Source organism: Gopherus evgoodei, chromosome 3 (genome assembly GCF_007399415.2).
Source record: "Gopherus evgoodei ecotype Sinaloan lineage chromosome 3, rGopEvg1_v1.p, whole genome shotgun sequence".
In the NCBI taxonomy this organism is placed as follows: Eukaryota; Metazoa; Chordata; order Testudines; family Testudinidae; genus Gopherus; species Gopherus evgoodei.
Genome location: NC_044324.1, coordinates 187,316,767 through 187,331,418, shown reverse-complemented (window position 1 = coordinate 187,331,418; position 14,652 = coordinate 187,316,767). Strand labels below are relative to the sequence as shown.

General features: G+C 38.5%; 1 protein-coding gene across 1 annotated transcript in view; it reads right to left on the bottom strand.

Annotated features, from left to right (window-relative positions):
* Window positions 1-14,652, bottom strand: part of SLC3A1 (solute carrier family 3 member 1) — a 23,514-nt gene extending 8,862 nt beyond the window's left edge. Inside the window, exons 1-7 of the mRNA XM_030557677.1 lie at window positions 14,099-14,652; window positions 12,448-12,627; window positions 10,349-10,503; window positions 5,682-5,807; window positions 2,767-2,886; window positions 1,666-1,790; window positions 27-225 (exon numbers count right to left, since the gene is read on the bottom strand). Of these exons, the coding sequence (XP_030413537.1) occupies window positions 27-225; window positions 1,666-1,790; window positions 2,767-2,886; window positions 5,682-5,807; window positions 10,349-10,503; window positions 12,448-12,627; window positions 14,099-14,534 (1,341 nt within the window). The 5' untranslated portion in view covers window positions 14,535-14,652. The remainder of the gene's footprint in view (window positions 1-26; window positions 226-1,665; window positions 1,791-2,766; window positions 2,887-5,681; window positions 5,808-10,348; window positions 10,504-12,447; window positions 12,628-14,098) is intronic.

Sequence of the window (14,652 nt, the reverse complement as noted above, 5' to 3'; positions counted from 1 at the left end):
TGCCATTTAAATGTCTGAACTCTTACCGCCCAGTTTGGCCATTTTCCTTTAGGCATATTCTTCATCCACAAAGATACAGTTTCAAAAATACTATTTCCTGAGAAGTTTTCCATGTTAATTAGGTAGAAGTTGAAGGGGAAATCTGATTCTTGGATAAAAGATGTTCCATAATACATCATTGTTGCTTCGATGTTTTCCTGGTTATTGTCTTCAGTCCCCATAAACCTACAAAGGAGCACACAAGTGGGTTCTTTTAAAAAAGAAAATGAAAACTGCGTTCATTCAGAGTTCATCAGAATTGCATGGAATTAGAATGGACCTTGATGTATGTAATAATTTAGCACTGTCTTCGTGACGGGTTGGATCACAAAACCCCTGTTGGGAGCTGCCACCTGATGTGCCAAGACTACCTCTGCTCCAGCTTTCCCTGCCAGTTCAGGACCCCAGCATCCTTCCTTGCTGAGTGAAACACTCCTGTCTGCTCCAACAAAGACCCAGGGTCTGAATTACTTGCCCCAAAGCTGCAGGTTTACCTGAAAGCAGCTCACAGAGGTGTTCCTGTCTTAACACTCAAGATGCCCAACTCCCAATTGGCTCTAAACCCAAATAAATCCGTTTTACCCTGTATAAAGCTTACAGAGGGTAAACTCAAATTGTTCGCCCTCTATAACACTGATAGATATGCATGGCTGTTTGCTCCCCCAGGTATTAATACATTAATACTGTGGGTCAATAAGTAAAAAGTGATTTTATTAAATACAGAAAGTAGAATTTAAGTGGTTCCAAGTAGTAACAGACAGAACAAAGTCACGAAGCAAAATAAAATGTGCAAATCTATGTCTAATCAAACTGGATACAGATAATCTCACCCTCAGAGATGCTTCAGTAAGATTTTCCTCAGACTGGACATCTTCCAGGCCTGAGCACAATTCTTTCCCCTGGTACAGCTCTTGTTCCAGCTCAGGTGGTAGCTAGGGGATTCTTCATGACGGCTCCTCTCCTCTTTGTTCTGTTCCACCCCTTTATATATCTTTTGAATAAGGCAGGAATCCTTTGTCCCTCTCTGGGTTCCCACCCCCTCCTTATCAATGGAAAGACACCAGGTTAAAGATGGATTCCAGTTCAGGTGACATGATCACATGTCACTGCAAGACTTCATTGCCCACTTGCCAGCACACATACAGGAAGACTTACAGGTAAAACAGCCATCTGAAGTCAATTGTCCTGGTTAATTGGAGTCATCAAGATTCCAAACCACCATTAATGACCCACACTTTGCATAATTACAATAGGCCCTCAGAGTTATATTTCATATTTCTAGTTTCAGATACAAGAGTGGTACATTATACAAATAGGATGATCACACTCAGTAGATTATAAGCTTTGTAATGATACCTTACAAGAGACCTTTTCCATGAAGCATATTCCAGTTACATTATAGACACTCATTAGCATATTTTTATAAAACCATGTAGACTGCAACATCACAGTCTTTTAAAAGAATTTCCTTTTCTTTCTATATATCACATACCTATATGTCACTATTACTGGCTGGTATTCTTGCAAAAGCATCCTACCATGAACAACCTGTTTATCCACTGGTGAGATTGTGCCTTTAGCATTAGAGGGAAAATTCAATACGGCTATGCTAACAAACTGAGTTACCTGTATCGGCCAGGCTCAACGCTGAATTCATCTAGGGTGTGCCGGAAACTGCGGACGATATCATGCATGCCGACTTGTGTGGTGGTGAAGTCATGATACAGCTCAGAATATGCTGAGATGCTCTCCTTGAAGAATAATGCAACATTTTGCATTAGCCCTTCTATTGTTCATTGAATTACACTTTCAAAAGACAGTGCACCACTTCAGATAATGTTTTACTTGAGTCTGTTAGCAAACTGGGGGCACAATGTTATTATCTACTCTTTTTTCCTGCTGCTGCAAAGAAGATATAAGGGAGCCCACATTCCTGGCATTTCCTTTTCCATGCCCTGAAGCTGGCTTGACTGAAGCGGGGAGAGGGATTGCACCACTCACTGCCCCAAGCCCTTACTCCCTAGAAACGGACTTTGATGAATGAGGCCCTGACTCCGCCACCTTTACTCATGTTTTTGCTCCTTGAGGATTTCAGTGGGACTACTCACAAAATAAGATACTGCTCATTGTGAGTAAAGATAGCAAGTATTGTGGCCCTATGGGGAATACAGTTATTTCCAAATATCTATCTGAAATAGTGAATCATTGAAATAATACATTAATGGCACAGTTTTGGAGCTGCATCTTCATTAGTTATTTATCTAATGCTGTGCTAGATGAGGGGCTAAATATTTGGGGAACATATTAATCTAAATGAGGAATAATCTAGATAACCCAGTTTACACCAGTGATCATGACACATACAGTAGATGCTGCTGAATACCAGACTCCAGGCAGAAGCAATATAAATGAGATTCTTGTAGTGACTTGCAAAGTCAACAAGATGCACATCTTTCTGTCAACTCAGTAATGTTATTGCTGCTCAGTGCTGGCATCATCTCCTGACTTTATTGGGCCCACAGCCCCACTAAAGGCAAGTTCCATAAATAATTAGTCATACACTTTTGAAGCTCATCTGTACACATTTCACTGTAATTTATTGTCAATGAAAAACCTACCAGAAAAACAAAGAGTGAGTCCCATTAGCATTTCAAAGGGGAAACGTATTAGTGGTACATCTCCAAAGACAATAAGGAGCAAACAAATTCAAAACAGAAAATGTGTTACCGGATTTTGGGATTTATCCACTTGAGGTTCATTTCTCAGGTGTGTTGCTTCAAGAAGAAATTTAACAGCATTGATACTAAACCCATCGATGCCTTTGCCAAGCCAAAATTTGATAATATCCTAAACATAAAATGAAGATAATTCTTGATGAGTCACCTGCTTTCCAAATATTAATTTAAATCAAATATGTTGCACATAATTTATGAAATACATAACACATACTAATATAACACTATCTAATGTAACATTATATAACAATACATCATTTTTAAATTTAACGTTTTAGTAATGTTAAAGCTGACCATTTTTGATTGAAGCTACTGTCTATGGCTGAGTTTGTCTTACTAAACCGGAATTATTTTTCAACCATAATAGACATACAGCCGTGACTACCCCAAGCATTCAAGGAGGACAGGGGACAGAAAAACTCCATATCTCACAGGAAGCCACCTTTAATCTAGTCTATCAAAGAATCTGAGCCTTATAGCAGTTTGTAAATACCTAATCAAGAGGAACAGAGTGTAAAGCAAGCTGGTTCTACTAAGCCCTATGGTTGGTGTACACTCATCAAGCCTGCAGGCAATCAGAACATATTGATACAAATGTTCATTGTTCTGCACAGACCTTTTGACACTGGGTTTTCTTTTACACACTTCCTAAATCTCTGTTCTCTCTTATTTGACTGATGTGAAAAGAATTCAGATTTGTTATCCGGAAAATGAAAAATGATTACCTAAGTTAAGGGTTATGGATCTATGGTTTCTTTATCAAATTCAGAGTTTAGCTATTATGAGTAAAAGTACATCATGCTTGCATGTTATTTTATTACTATAATTGTAATGGTCCTACATTTTAACTGATGAGTCCAAAGTTTAATCCCCCTGCAGCAATCTGTGTAAATATTACTATGTCCTAGACAATACTTTCAGCTAAGTAATAAAAATAGATTATGCACACAGTGCTGTCATTTATTATTATTACACATACAATATACTTGCACAAGCCAGGACTTTGATCAAAAATATGATGGAATTCAACAAGTCCATGTTAAAGAGTCACTGATTTTATTAGGTCAATACATACTCCATTTTATTGAATTGCTTGTCCCTTTACAGTAATTCTGAAAACAACTACAGGTATCCATGTCAACAGCCTCTACCGTGATTTCACACACTGAAAGAGGTCTCATCTGAGCACTTGTGCGCATTGTAAAAAACTCTCAATTAGAACCAGCACAAAAACACTGAGGATGGTTTGGGCCATGGAGACTGAACTATCTTTATACACAGAGGTTGGTTGTGGCACATTGGCAGAGTTTTGGTAAAGCTTGACTGTTCCTGCTTCCCCTGTTTGGTTTATCCACACAGAATGGAAAAGATTTATACTTTGTCACAGAGTAGCCCTGGTCTCCTATTAAGTCACAAAGCACCAGCCTTTTGAAATAGAGCTTCATTTTAAAACACTAACCTACTGTTTTCTTGTACCTTAAAACACTGACAGAACTAGTGGTGCTCAGAAGCACTTCTGAAATGTATTAGACTGTTCTAGTCCAGAGTATTTTTCTGCAGGCACTCTGGGATGCGCAGTATTGCCAACTCCCATGATTTGAGCACCCCTAACAATTTGGGGCTATATTCTTTTAACCTTTCATGAAAACACAATGACAGGTGCCAACCCATTAATTTTCCCTTATTCAAAATGGCACCATCTATTACTGTCAGTGGGGCCAAAGCCAGCAAGATGGCTGCCATTTTCCAATACTTTAACTGCGCCTGAAGTCAGGCTGCTCTTAATAAAGTTGGCTGCCACCTCCCACTATTTTCAATGAGGTTAAAGCCAGGCCCAAAGGCAAAATGGCTGCCACTCAATGATTCAGGGGGCAAGGCGGGCCACATAGACTGTTGAGAGCAGCCCAGACACTGAGAAGTGAAGGAGGGAGTGAGGGGGAGCAGGGCATGAGGGAGGCAGGAGACAGATTTGGGGGTTGCAGGTGAATGGGGTGCAGAGGACAATGATGGGGTGGGAGATGGAGAGGATAAAAGTGGGAGCTCCCCCAGCCTGTGGGGTGTGGGTAAGGGGAGTTCCCTCTAAGCAATTGGGGAAGGCAATGATCTCTTGTGTGAACCCTTCACAAGCATGGTATTTTGAAAGCTTCAGGAAGAGCTGTCACAATGAAGTGAGACACTCCTCTGATCCCAAGATTTTCAAGGCTTGGCATAGCTCAGTGCAACAGCTTTGGGGCTAAAGACACACATCTGCCCTGCCACTGAGCCCTCCCTTCACATACAGCCCTATAGCAGAGACAAGGTTCTGGGGCAGCAGGAGGGGGTTTTAGGGAAATGGTGCTGCTGATACCCAGGCAGAGAAGTCCCAGGGAAGGAGGCGGCAAAGACTTTTTGGCTGCTGGGTCAAGACCATAATAAGACATACATGGTAGATCCTGTATCTTAGAAGTCAGGAGATGAGTGCAGTCTGCATCTGAGCAGCCAAGGAGAGGTGTACATTTGTGTAAGCCGCACACACAGAAACTAGATCTTAGATATTATATGATTAATCCTTTTAAAAATATAATACAATAATGGTCACAACACTGCAAACTATAGGCCGTTGTACTGCAATGTATGGGACTCTCTCAGTGGGATGCTGCCTCTTTTTTTTTTTTAATTAGCAGGAGACTCTTCAAAGATAAGACTCTGATACTTGAAGCATTACAATAAATGCTTTAAATTTTGCCTAAGCAGGTATATTTGTCTTGACTCTTCATTGTCTGCATTGTTTGCATAGACACTAATCCTTGAATTACTTCCCACTGGATTGTCAACTATATAAAGAAATTACATTCTAAAAATTAAAACAAACATAAAACCCAACAGTTTCCTTGCTACTGGAGTAGCAGCAGTGGATTATATACTTACATGGATTTCTTCTTGCACAGCGGAGTTGCGGAAATTTAAATCTGGTTGTTCTTTCCCAAACTGGTGAAAATAACACTGCTTTCTCACTTCATCATATTGCCAACTGGAATTCCCATAAACACTCACCTGATCACATAAGAAAATGATGATTATTAATTACTTAATAAACAATGAGCATTTGCACAGCATTGTAATTTACACAGTGCTTCACAAGCATGTAGAAAGGCATGCATCACTTAGTCAATACTATTCACTTACTATCCATAACAGTTGGCCTGAAACTGATTAGTCTGTTTTCATTGTCCAAAGGAGAGAAATGCAAAAGTAAATATGCAATATAGCTACTTAAAATCCAATTTACTGAATATATATGGCTCTTACATGAAAAATATTGAAGTCAATGAGAGCTGCATGTACTCAGTGCATCTTCAAATTACGATGACTAAAAAACGGAATTTAATATTACTCAGCCTACTCTATTTTTAATTTTTTATTTTTCATTAATAAAGGTAAACATCAAATACCCTCATTTAAATGAGATGTTTTTCCTTAACATTAACATTCCTTAACTTTAACCTAATAAATTCACATTTACATACAAGTGTAAATCTCATCCACAACTATAAAACAATTTCCATATATTTCACCTAGTACTACTACTACAAACTTATTTAACCTGCAGAGACATGACCAGCTGCTCTATATGGTCCTTCATATGCAAATCATCTACCCTAGTACACTTCTGCCTATGACCTGGTATTTATCACCTTTAATAGACCTATTTGTGTTTGGTCAATCTCATATTATATATTTATTTGCTCAAATTCCAAAATTGCTCACCAAACAGCATAAAATCTGCTTAACGATTTCCCAAGCCTAGAATATTTTGTACAAGCAATATAGGTGCTTCTAAGAATTTCAACAGTAATGAAAAGGACTATTAATAAAATACTAAGTCTGTCAAGCAATGAAAACAATTTAATTTGTGAATTAAATTGCTTAAATAATTGCTTTGTTAAACAATTATAGAGTGCCATTTATTTAAATATTTTTGGATGTTTTGTACATTTTCAAATATATTTATTTCAATTACAACACAGAATAAAAACGTGTACAGTGCTCACTTTATATTAATTTTTCTACAAGCATTTGCACTGTAAAAAACAAAAGAAATAGTATTTTCAATTTACCTCATACAAGTACTGTAGTGCAGTGTCTTTGTTGTGAAAGTGCAGCTTACAAATGTAGATTTTTTTTGGTTCCATAACTGCGCTCAAAAATACAACAATGAAAAACATCAGAGCCTGCAAGTCCACTCAGTCTTACTTCTTGTTCAGTCAATCGCTCAGACAAACAAGTTTGTTTACATTTGCAGTAGATAATGCTGCCTGCTTCTTGTTTATAATGTCACCTGAAAGTGAGAACAGGCGATGGCATGGCACTGTTGTAGATGGCGTTGCAAGATATTTACATGCCAGATTCACTAAAGATTCATATGGCCCTTCATGCTTCAACCATTATTCCAGGGGACATGCATCCATGCTGATGATGCGTTCTACTTGATAACAATCCAAAGTAGTGCTGACCGATGCATGTTCATGTTCATTATCTGAGTCAGATGCCACCAGCAGAAGATTTTCATTTTTGGTGGTTTGGGTCCTGTAGTTTCTGCATTGGAGTGTTGCTCTTTTAAGACTTCTGAAAGCATACTCCACACCTCATCCCTCTCAGGTTTTGGAAGGCACTTCAGATTCCTACAGTTGGATCAAGTGCTGTAGCTTTCTTTAGAAATCTCACATTGGTACCATCTTTGTGTTTTATGAAATCTGCAGTGAAAGTGTTCTTAAAATGAACAATATGTACTGGGTCATCATCCAAGACTGCTATAACATGAAATACATGGCAGAATGCGGGTAAACAGAGCAGAGGACATAACAATTCTCCCCCAAAGAGTTCAGTCACAAATTTAATTAACGCATTATTATTTTAACAAGCATCATCAGCATAGAAGCATGTCCTCTGTAATGGTGGCTGAAGCATGAAGGGGCATATGAATGCTTAGCATATTTGGCATGTAGATATCGGGCAATGCTGGCTACAAAAGCGCCATATAAATGCCAGTTCTCACTTTCTGGTGACAATGTAAACAAGAAAAGGGCAGCATTATCTCCTGCAAACGTAAACTAACTTGTTTGTCTTAGCGATTAGCTGAACAAGAAGTAGGACTGAGTAGACTTGTAGTCTCTAAAGTTTTACCTTGTTTTGTTTTTGAGTGCAGTTATGTAACAAAAAAAAAATCTACCTTTGAAACTTATACTTTCATGACAAAGAGATTGCACTACAGTACTTGTATGAGGTGAATTGAAAAATTATTATTTCTTATGTTTATAATTTTTACAGTGCAAATATTTGTAATAAAAATAATATACACTTTGATTTCAATTTCAACACAGAATACAATATATATATATGCAAATGTAGAAAAACATCCAAAAGATTTGATAAATTTCAATTGGTATTCTATTGTTTAACACTGCAATAAAAACTGCAATTAATCATGAATAATTTTTTAATCACAATTTTTTTTGACTTAATCGCATGAGTTAACTGCAATTAGTTGACAGGCCTATAAAATACATGATGAGCTTGCAATGTGTTGAGCTGGACTTTTCTTCCTGTTAGTCTGTGAGAAAAAGATATGGAGAGAAATGGTAAGCTTTTTTTGTGGCACTAAGTTTTAAAGGGAGACTGTACAGTTAAACTTCATACCTTGTTTTAAAAAAGCCTTATTTATTATTATTGTTGCTAATAAGCAGCTGTTACATTAGTTACTAATAACAACTTAGAAAATGAATTCTGAAAATAATTGTAAAAAGTAAACTGGATTCTAAATAATTATGTTTCTTGTTTACTTTTTACATTTCACTCAGGTTAGACAATGAAAATAAACTAGTCGGTTTCACTTTTTCTTTACAATTTCATTTTCAGATCTCATAAACCAGCTGGTATGCCCATGCTATAAATACTCACAGGAACGATTCGTGTTTTTTAAAAGCAGGTTTTAATTGAGAATTTTCTTTAATTTTATGGGAGCATTTCTAGTTGATATATTTTGTGAAACTTGTTTCTACAAAGTCTCAACTGACATAACAGCCTCTTTTGAAATATCAGCAACAATGAATATTTGAGAATAATAAAGTCATCAGCTGTACGTGAGTTAGATTTGAGACAATATTCAAGATATTTCTCAAAACTGTCGCTGTGTTACTAAGTTAAAAATAATTATGGTCAAATATGTTAATTTGCTGGTTTCTAGCTCTCATGTTTAGAAGATGCAAGTTCTTATTATAGAGTAAATGGTTGGATTTCCAATTAAAACACGGAAAATAAGTAAATAAGTCATTTTCCAGCATCTTGGCCTGCTAAGAAGGCTAGGAAAGGAAAGCAATAATCCAACAATGTGCTGGTTCATTTTTCTGACCTCATAGTTGGCATGCATAAAGGACAACTGGTAAGAAGCTCCCCAAATGGAATGTCCATATACTAGGGCTGTCAAATGATTAAAAGAAATAATCATGATTAATCATAAGATTTAAAAAGAGTCATGACTTAATGGTAGTTCTAATCACACTGTTAAACAATAATAGAATACCAATTTAAATTTATGATAAATATTTTCTACATAGTCAAATATATAGATTTCAATTACAACACATAATACAAGATGTAAAGTGCTTACTTTATATTATTATTTTTAATACAAGTATTTTCACTGTAAAAAAGATAAATCGAAGCATGAAGGGGCATACAAATGTTTAGCATATCTAGTATGTAAATACTTTGTAATGCTAGCTACAACAGTGCCATGTGAATGCCTGTTCTCACTTTCAGATGACATTGTAAACAAGAAGCAGGCAGCATTATCTACTGCAAATGTAAACAAACTTGTTTGTCTGAACGATTGGCTGAACAAGAAGTAGGACTGAGTAGACTTGTAGGCTCTAAAGTTTTACATTGTTTGATTTTTGAGTGCAGTTATGTGGAAAAAAATAATTCTACATTTGTAAGTTGCACTTTCACTATAAAGATTGCACTACAGTTCTTGTATGAGGTGATTGAAAAATACCATTTATAAAATCTTTTTTACAGTGTAAGTATTTAATCAAAATAATATAAATTGAGCACTGTACACTTTGTATTCTGTCTTGTAATTGGAATCAATATAATTGATAATGTAGAAACACATCCAAAATTTATCATAAATTTAAATTGGTATTCTATTATTAACACAGTGATTAAAACTGCGATTTTAAAAATCTAGTTAATTTGTTTTATGTTAATCACTTGAGTTAAGTGCAATTAATTGACAGCCCTACCATATACCAAAATGTGTTAGATACAAAATTAAAGGAGAGGAACAGAAATCAAAATAGATTAAAACCAAATGAAATCAAAGAAAAGCAATGCTGCCTCGCTGTCTTATTCTTGTATTTTAATTCACGTTGTTCAGATGAACTCAAATACGAGCAGAAGTTACAAATGAAACAAAAGATTTGAATTTACATGCTGTGTAAGCAGCCACCACACAATGATTTCATATTCACTACATTGCTGTGATTTTCCTGTTCATTTTGTGATTTGAAGGTGAACCCAAACCTTGTATTTACCCAGTTGTTGGGAGGAGTGATTGTCCCATCAGTGTGTGCACAATCATGCCAGATGTAGTAATCCGCATACTTCCCAGTCTGATTGCGACTCAGCTGAAACCAACTGTGTTTGTCACTTGTGTGGTTTGGTATTAAATCCATTATCACCTTTAAACCTTACAAATCAAATGTGGGAAAGATTAAATCAAAACAAAACATACCAAGTCACAAAATTTACAGTATTAACATAGAAGCCAAAATAACACTCGTGGCTTTACAGACATACAGTTAAGAGAGGCCTCTGTCCTCAAGGGCTTAGAGTCTAAGGCCTGCTCTACCCAGAAAAGTTTTGCCAGCATAGCTGTCTGTTAAGAGGGGGAGTGGAAGATTCATACCACTGATCTCTGTGTCAGCAAAAGCCCTAGTTTAGATGCTGTTATACCAAAATGTTATGCAAAAAGTCCTTTTTTTCAGTGTAGGTCATTTAATTTGGGGAACTGGTATAACCTATACTGGCGAACCCTTTAGAGTCTAGACAAACACTCAGGCCCCATCCGACCGTCACTTACGTAGCTCTTTAACTTGGTGCATATGAGCAGTCCCTTTGTAGTCAATGGGACCACTCACCTGTATGTAGTTCAGTGCTTGTATAAATGTTTGTGGGACTGGGGTCTAAACAGACAGACAAAGGAGGTCATGCTAGTGAAAGAACCCAACTTTTCCTAATCTTCTTAATTTAATTTTATTTTCTAACTCCAGCAAGAACATTATTGCTTATGGATGCAAAGACAGAAGTGACAGCATCTCAGGCTTCAGTCTTCAGAAGATTACTGCAGGGTCTAATAAATACAACCTGTCAAAAAAAGAACAGGGCCTGTCCCCCAACATAGAACGTGAAAGGAGTTTCATTCCAAAACACCAGTAGCCATCCTGAGAGCTGTGTGGATTTTAGAGGATCTACAGTACTGGCTTCCCTCTTCCAATGCCTAGCTCCCATCCATGTTGCATAGGCCAAGTTCCATGAAGCCTCAATGGAGAGGCTTCTGCAAGATTGATAGAAAGGGTTGCAATGCTGCAGTCAGTACTCATCCCTTCAAAACTAGGCTTGCCAGGTAACCAGTTTTTTTGACCAGAACAACAGGTTGAAAAGGGACCCTAGTGGCTCCAATCAGTACCGCTGACTGGGCCGCTAAAAGTCCAGTTGGCGGTGCAGGCATGCTCCCTACCTGGCTTCATGAGGATCCCGGAAGTGGCGACATGTCCCTCCAGCTCCTAGGCATAGGGGTGGCCAGAGTCTCCATGTGTTGCCCCCAACTCGAGCACCGGCTCCACAGCTCCCATTGGCTGGAAACCACAGGCAATGGGAGCTGCGGGGGAAGCACCTGCATGTGGGAGCGGCACCTGCATGTGGGAGCGGCACAGAGAGCCGGAGGGACATTCCAGCATCCCCAGAAACCACCTGAGGTAAGCACCGCTCAGAGCCCACACTCCTCACCCTCATATCCCCCAACCCTCTGCCCCACCCAAACTTCCTCCCACACTCAAACTCTCTCCCAGAGCCCACACTCTCTCCAGCACCCTAACCCTGTGCCCAAGCCTGGAGTCCCCTCCTGCACTCCAACCCCCTGCCCCAGCCCTGAGCCTCCTCCCACATCCAAACTCCCTTCCAGAGCCTGCACCCTGCATCCCCAGCCCCTGCCCCAGCCCTGAGCCCCCTCCTGCTCCCCAAACCTCTCATTTCTGGCTCCACCCTGAAACCAGAAACCCCAGACAGAGCCCTCACCCCCCCTGAACCCCAACCCCCTGTGAATAAGGACTGGGGAGAGCAAGCAACGGAGGGAGGGGGAATGGAGGGCGGGGCCTCAAGAAAGGGGCAGAGCTCAGGAAAGTGGTGGGAGAGGACGAGGGGCAAGGGTGTCTGGTTTTCTGCCATTAGGAAGCTGGTAACCCTATTCAGAATCCCCATTCGATGTGCCAGGTTCTGAACCCTTTTGCCCATGGAAGCCACACAAATTGAAACACAAAACAACAAAATGTGAAGTAAAAAAAAGAAAAGTACATCTACATTCCATGTGTGAGCAGTGCATATTTATTTTTTATTGGTCATAGCTAAAGTTTACCTTTGTCATGTATAGCTGCAATCAAGTTTTCAAAATCCCTCATCGTTCCAAACATAGGATCAACATCCCGGAAGTCTTCAACTCCATACCCAAAGTCTTTTAAGGGTGATTTATAAACAGAAGTAATCCAGATCGTTTTTATATTTAAATACATTATATGATCCAGTTTTTCTTGGATACCTGTAAATAAAGAAAAAAGTCTGTTTTGCAAGGACAAAAACAATGTGTCTGTGTCAAAGTTATCATTTCTATTGAAATTAAGTTTCCATCATCTGGAAGATGTACACAGGTCCATGGGCGGAGATCTCTTTCCCTTTCATTATGGCTAGAGGTAGCAGAATCCTAAAGCTTTGGTGGTGCAGTATTGGATCACAGTATGTTAAAAGGGTGAGGGCAACTAAAGGTCTTTATTCTATAATAAGTAACTGAAAAAGATTAATCATGAAAAACAGAGCAAAGATGCTAATTCAAACAACATTTACACCCTGGCTTACAGCTTTTATTCTTTCATTCGTTAAATGTAACATTCAATTCTGGAATATTGAGATTAATGAATTCTAATAAAATGTTTGAATTATTTATTTTCATTGTCAAGGAATGTGAGTTAACCCTCACAACCACCCTGAGAAGCAGGTAAGTGCAATTTAAATGAAAAAGCCCTAGGCTTCACCTCCAATTAGATAGAAGATATTCTCTTGTAACCTATTATCAGAGGGGTAGCCATGTTAGTCTGTATCCACACGAGGAGTCCGGTGGCACCTTAAAGACTAGCAGATTTATTTGGGCATAAGCTTTTGTGAGTAAAAACCCCACTTCTTTTAACCTGTACTTTTTCTCTACTGCTCACTCTAATACTGTCTCCAGTCCCTAAATCATTCCAGTCACCCTCCTCTTAAATCAAAACTAATATACGTTCATGGCATGTGACAAATATTATCCACCTATAGAAACACACTGTTCTTCACTTCCTGATTGAAGATATGATGTTCTAGTACATTTTGTGTGTGTATATATATATATATATATAAGTTTATTTTTTCGTCTTTTCCTATCCACTTTTTGTAGTAAAATGTGTGAGTCAACTGAGTTCTTAATATTTGGCACCATCTATATAGTGTATCAGATACATTTGTATTGAGGTATTGAGTCTCCCTAAAGGCTCAAAAAAAGCATTTCCTCCTTTTTCATTTTTTAACTGGTTTCTTTCCCCCTCAGATTTTTTATGGAGCAAAATCCAAAATGGCAATTAACTGATTGTCTAATAACACATTGGATTCCAAACACTCTCCAAATTTTGGTGGGAAATTCTAATCCAGATTGCAATTTTGCAGCTGTTCTCTCTTTTTCTCTCTGATGGGTCAAATCAAAACTCCAGATCTGAACAGTGGCATACTTTGGGGAGGTTTTAACTTTGATAAAGATTTAGACTCAGCAACTTGTGCCCTTCCTGATTAGATGGTTAATGATAATCACAGTTTTGGCTGCCTGTGGGTTATTAGCTAACTTGTGATCCCACATGTCTCTAATCCGGTGGCTGCCTCTACTGTTAATACACTTTTTAGGGAATGAGAGATTGTGGTAACAAACATATCTAATACACACAGCTTCATGCTACCAAGGACTGAACGTCACAAAAATGTAGAGCACGCACCTTTCAGATCACCATTCCCATCCTTGTTGGTGTCCTTAAATGAACGTGGGTAGATCTGATAAATGGGACTAGCTTGCCACCAGTCCAGGCACTTTGGCGACACGGCAACAATTGCAATTGTAGCACCGACAAGCACTGGTGTAGATGCAATTATGAGCCAGAAGAGGATCTCTCTGGTGACTCTGTACCGTGCCTGACCTGAGAATTTAAGCAAGACTTCCTTAGGCATTCCTGCAAAGGGCTTCAAAATTTCACAGTCCTGGTTCTGCACAGCTGCTGAGTTGATGCCAACAACGCATGTTTCTGGTATCTCCTCTTGGCTGCTGGCATTGCATTCCTTTTCATTAAGCACCTCATTTTGAACAAATCCTTCGTTTTCTAAACCTCCTTTCTCACTCAGCTCAACAGAGAAGCTCTTACTTTCCTCCTCAGCCATTTTTGGTCAGAACGTCTTGTCCTTATGAGAAGTCTTGCTGATGCTAGGATAGGTGGCAACATACCTTTGTTCAGTGAAACGGGAAGCAAGGTAATTAGCCTGTGGTTTATAAATAAAC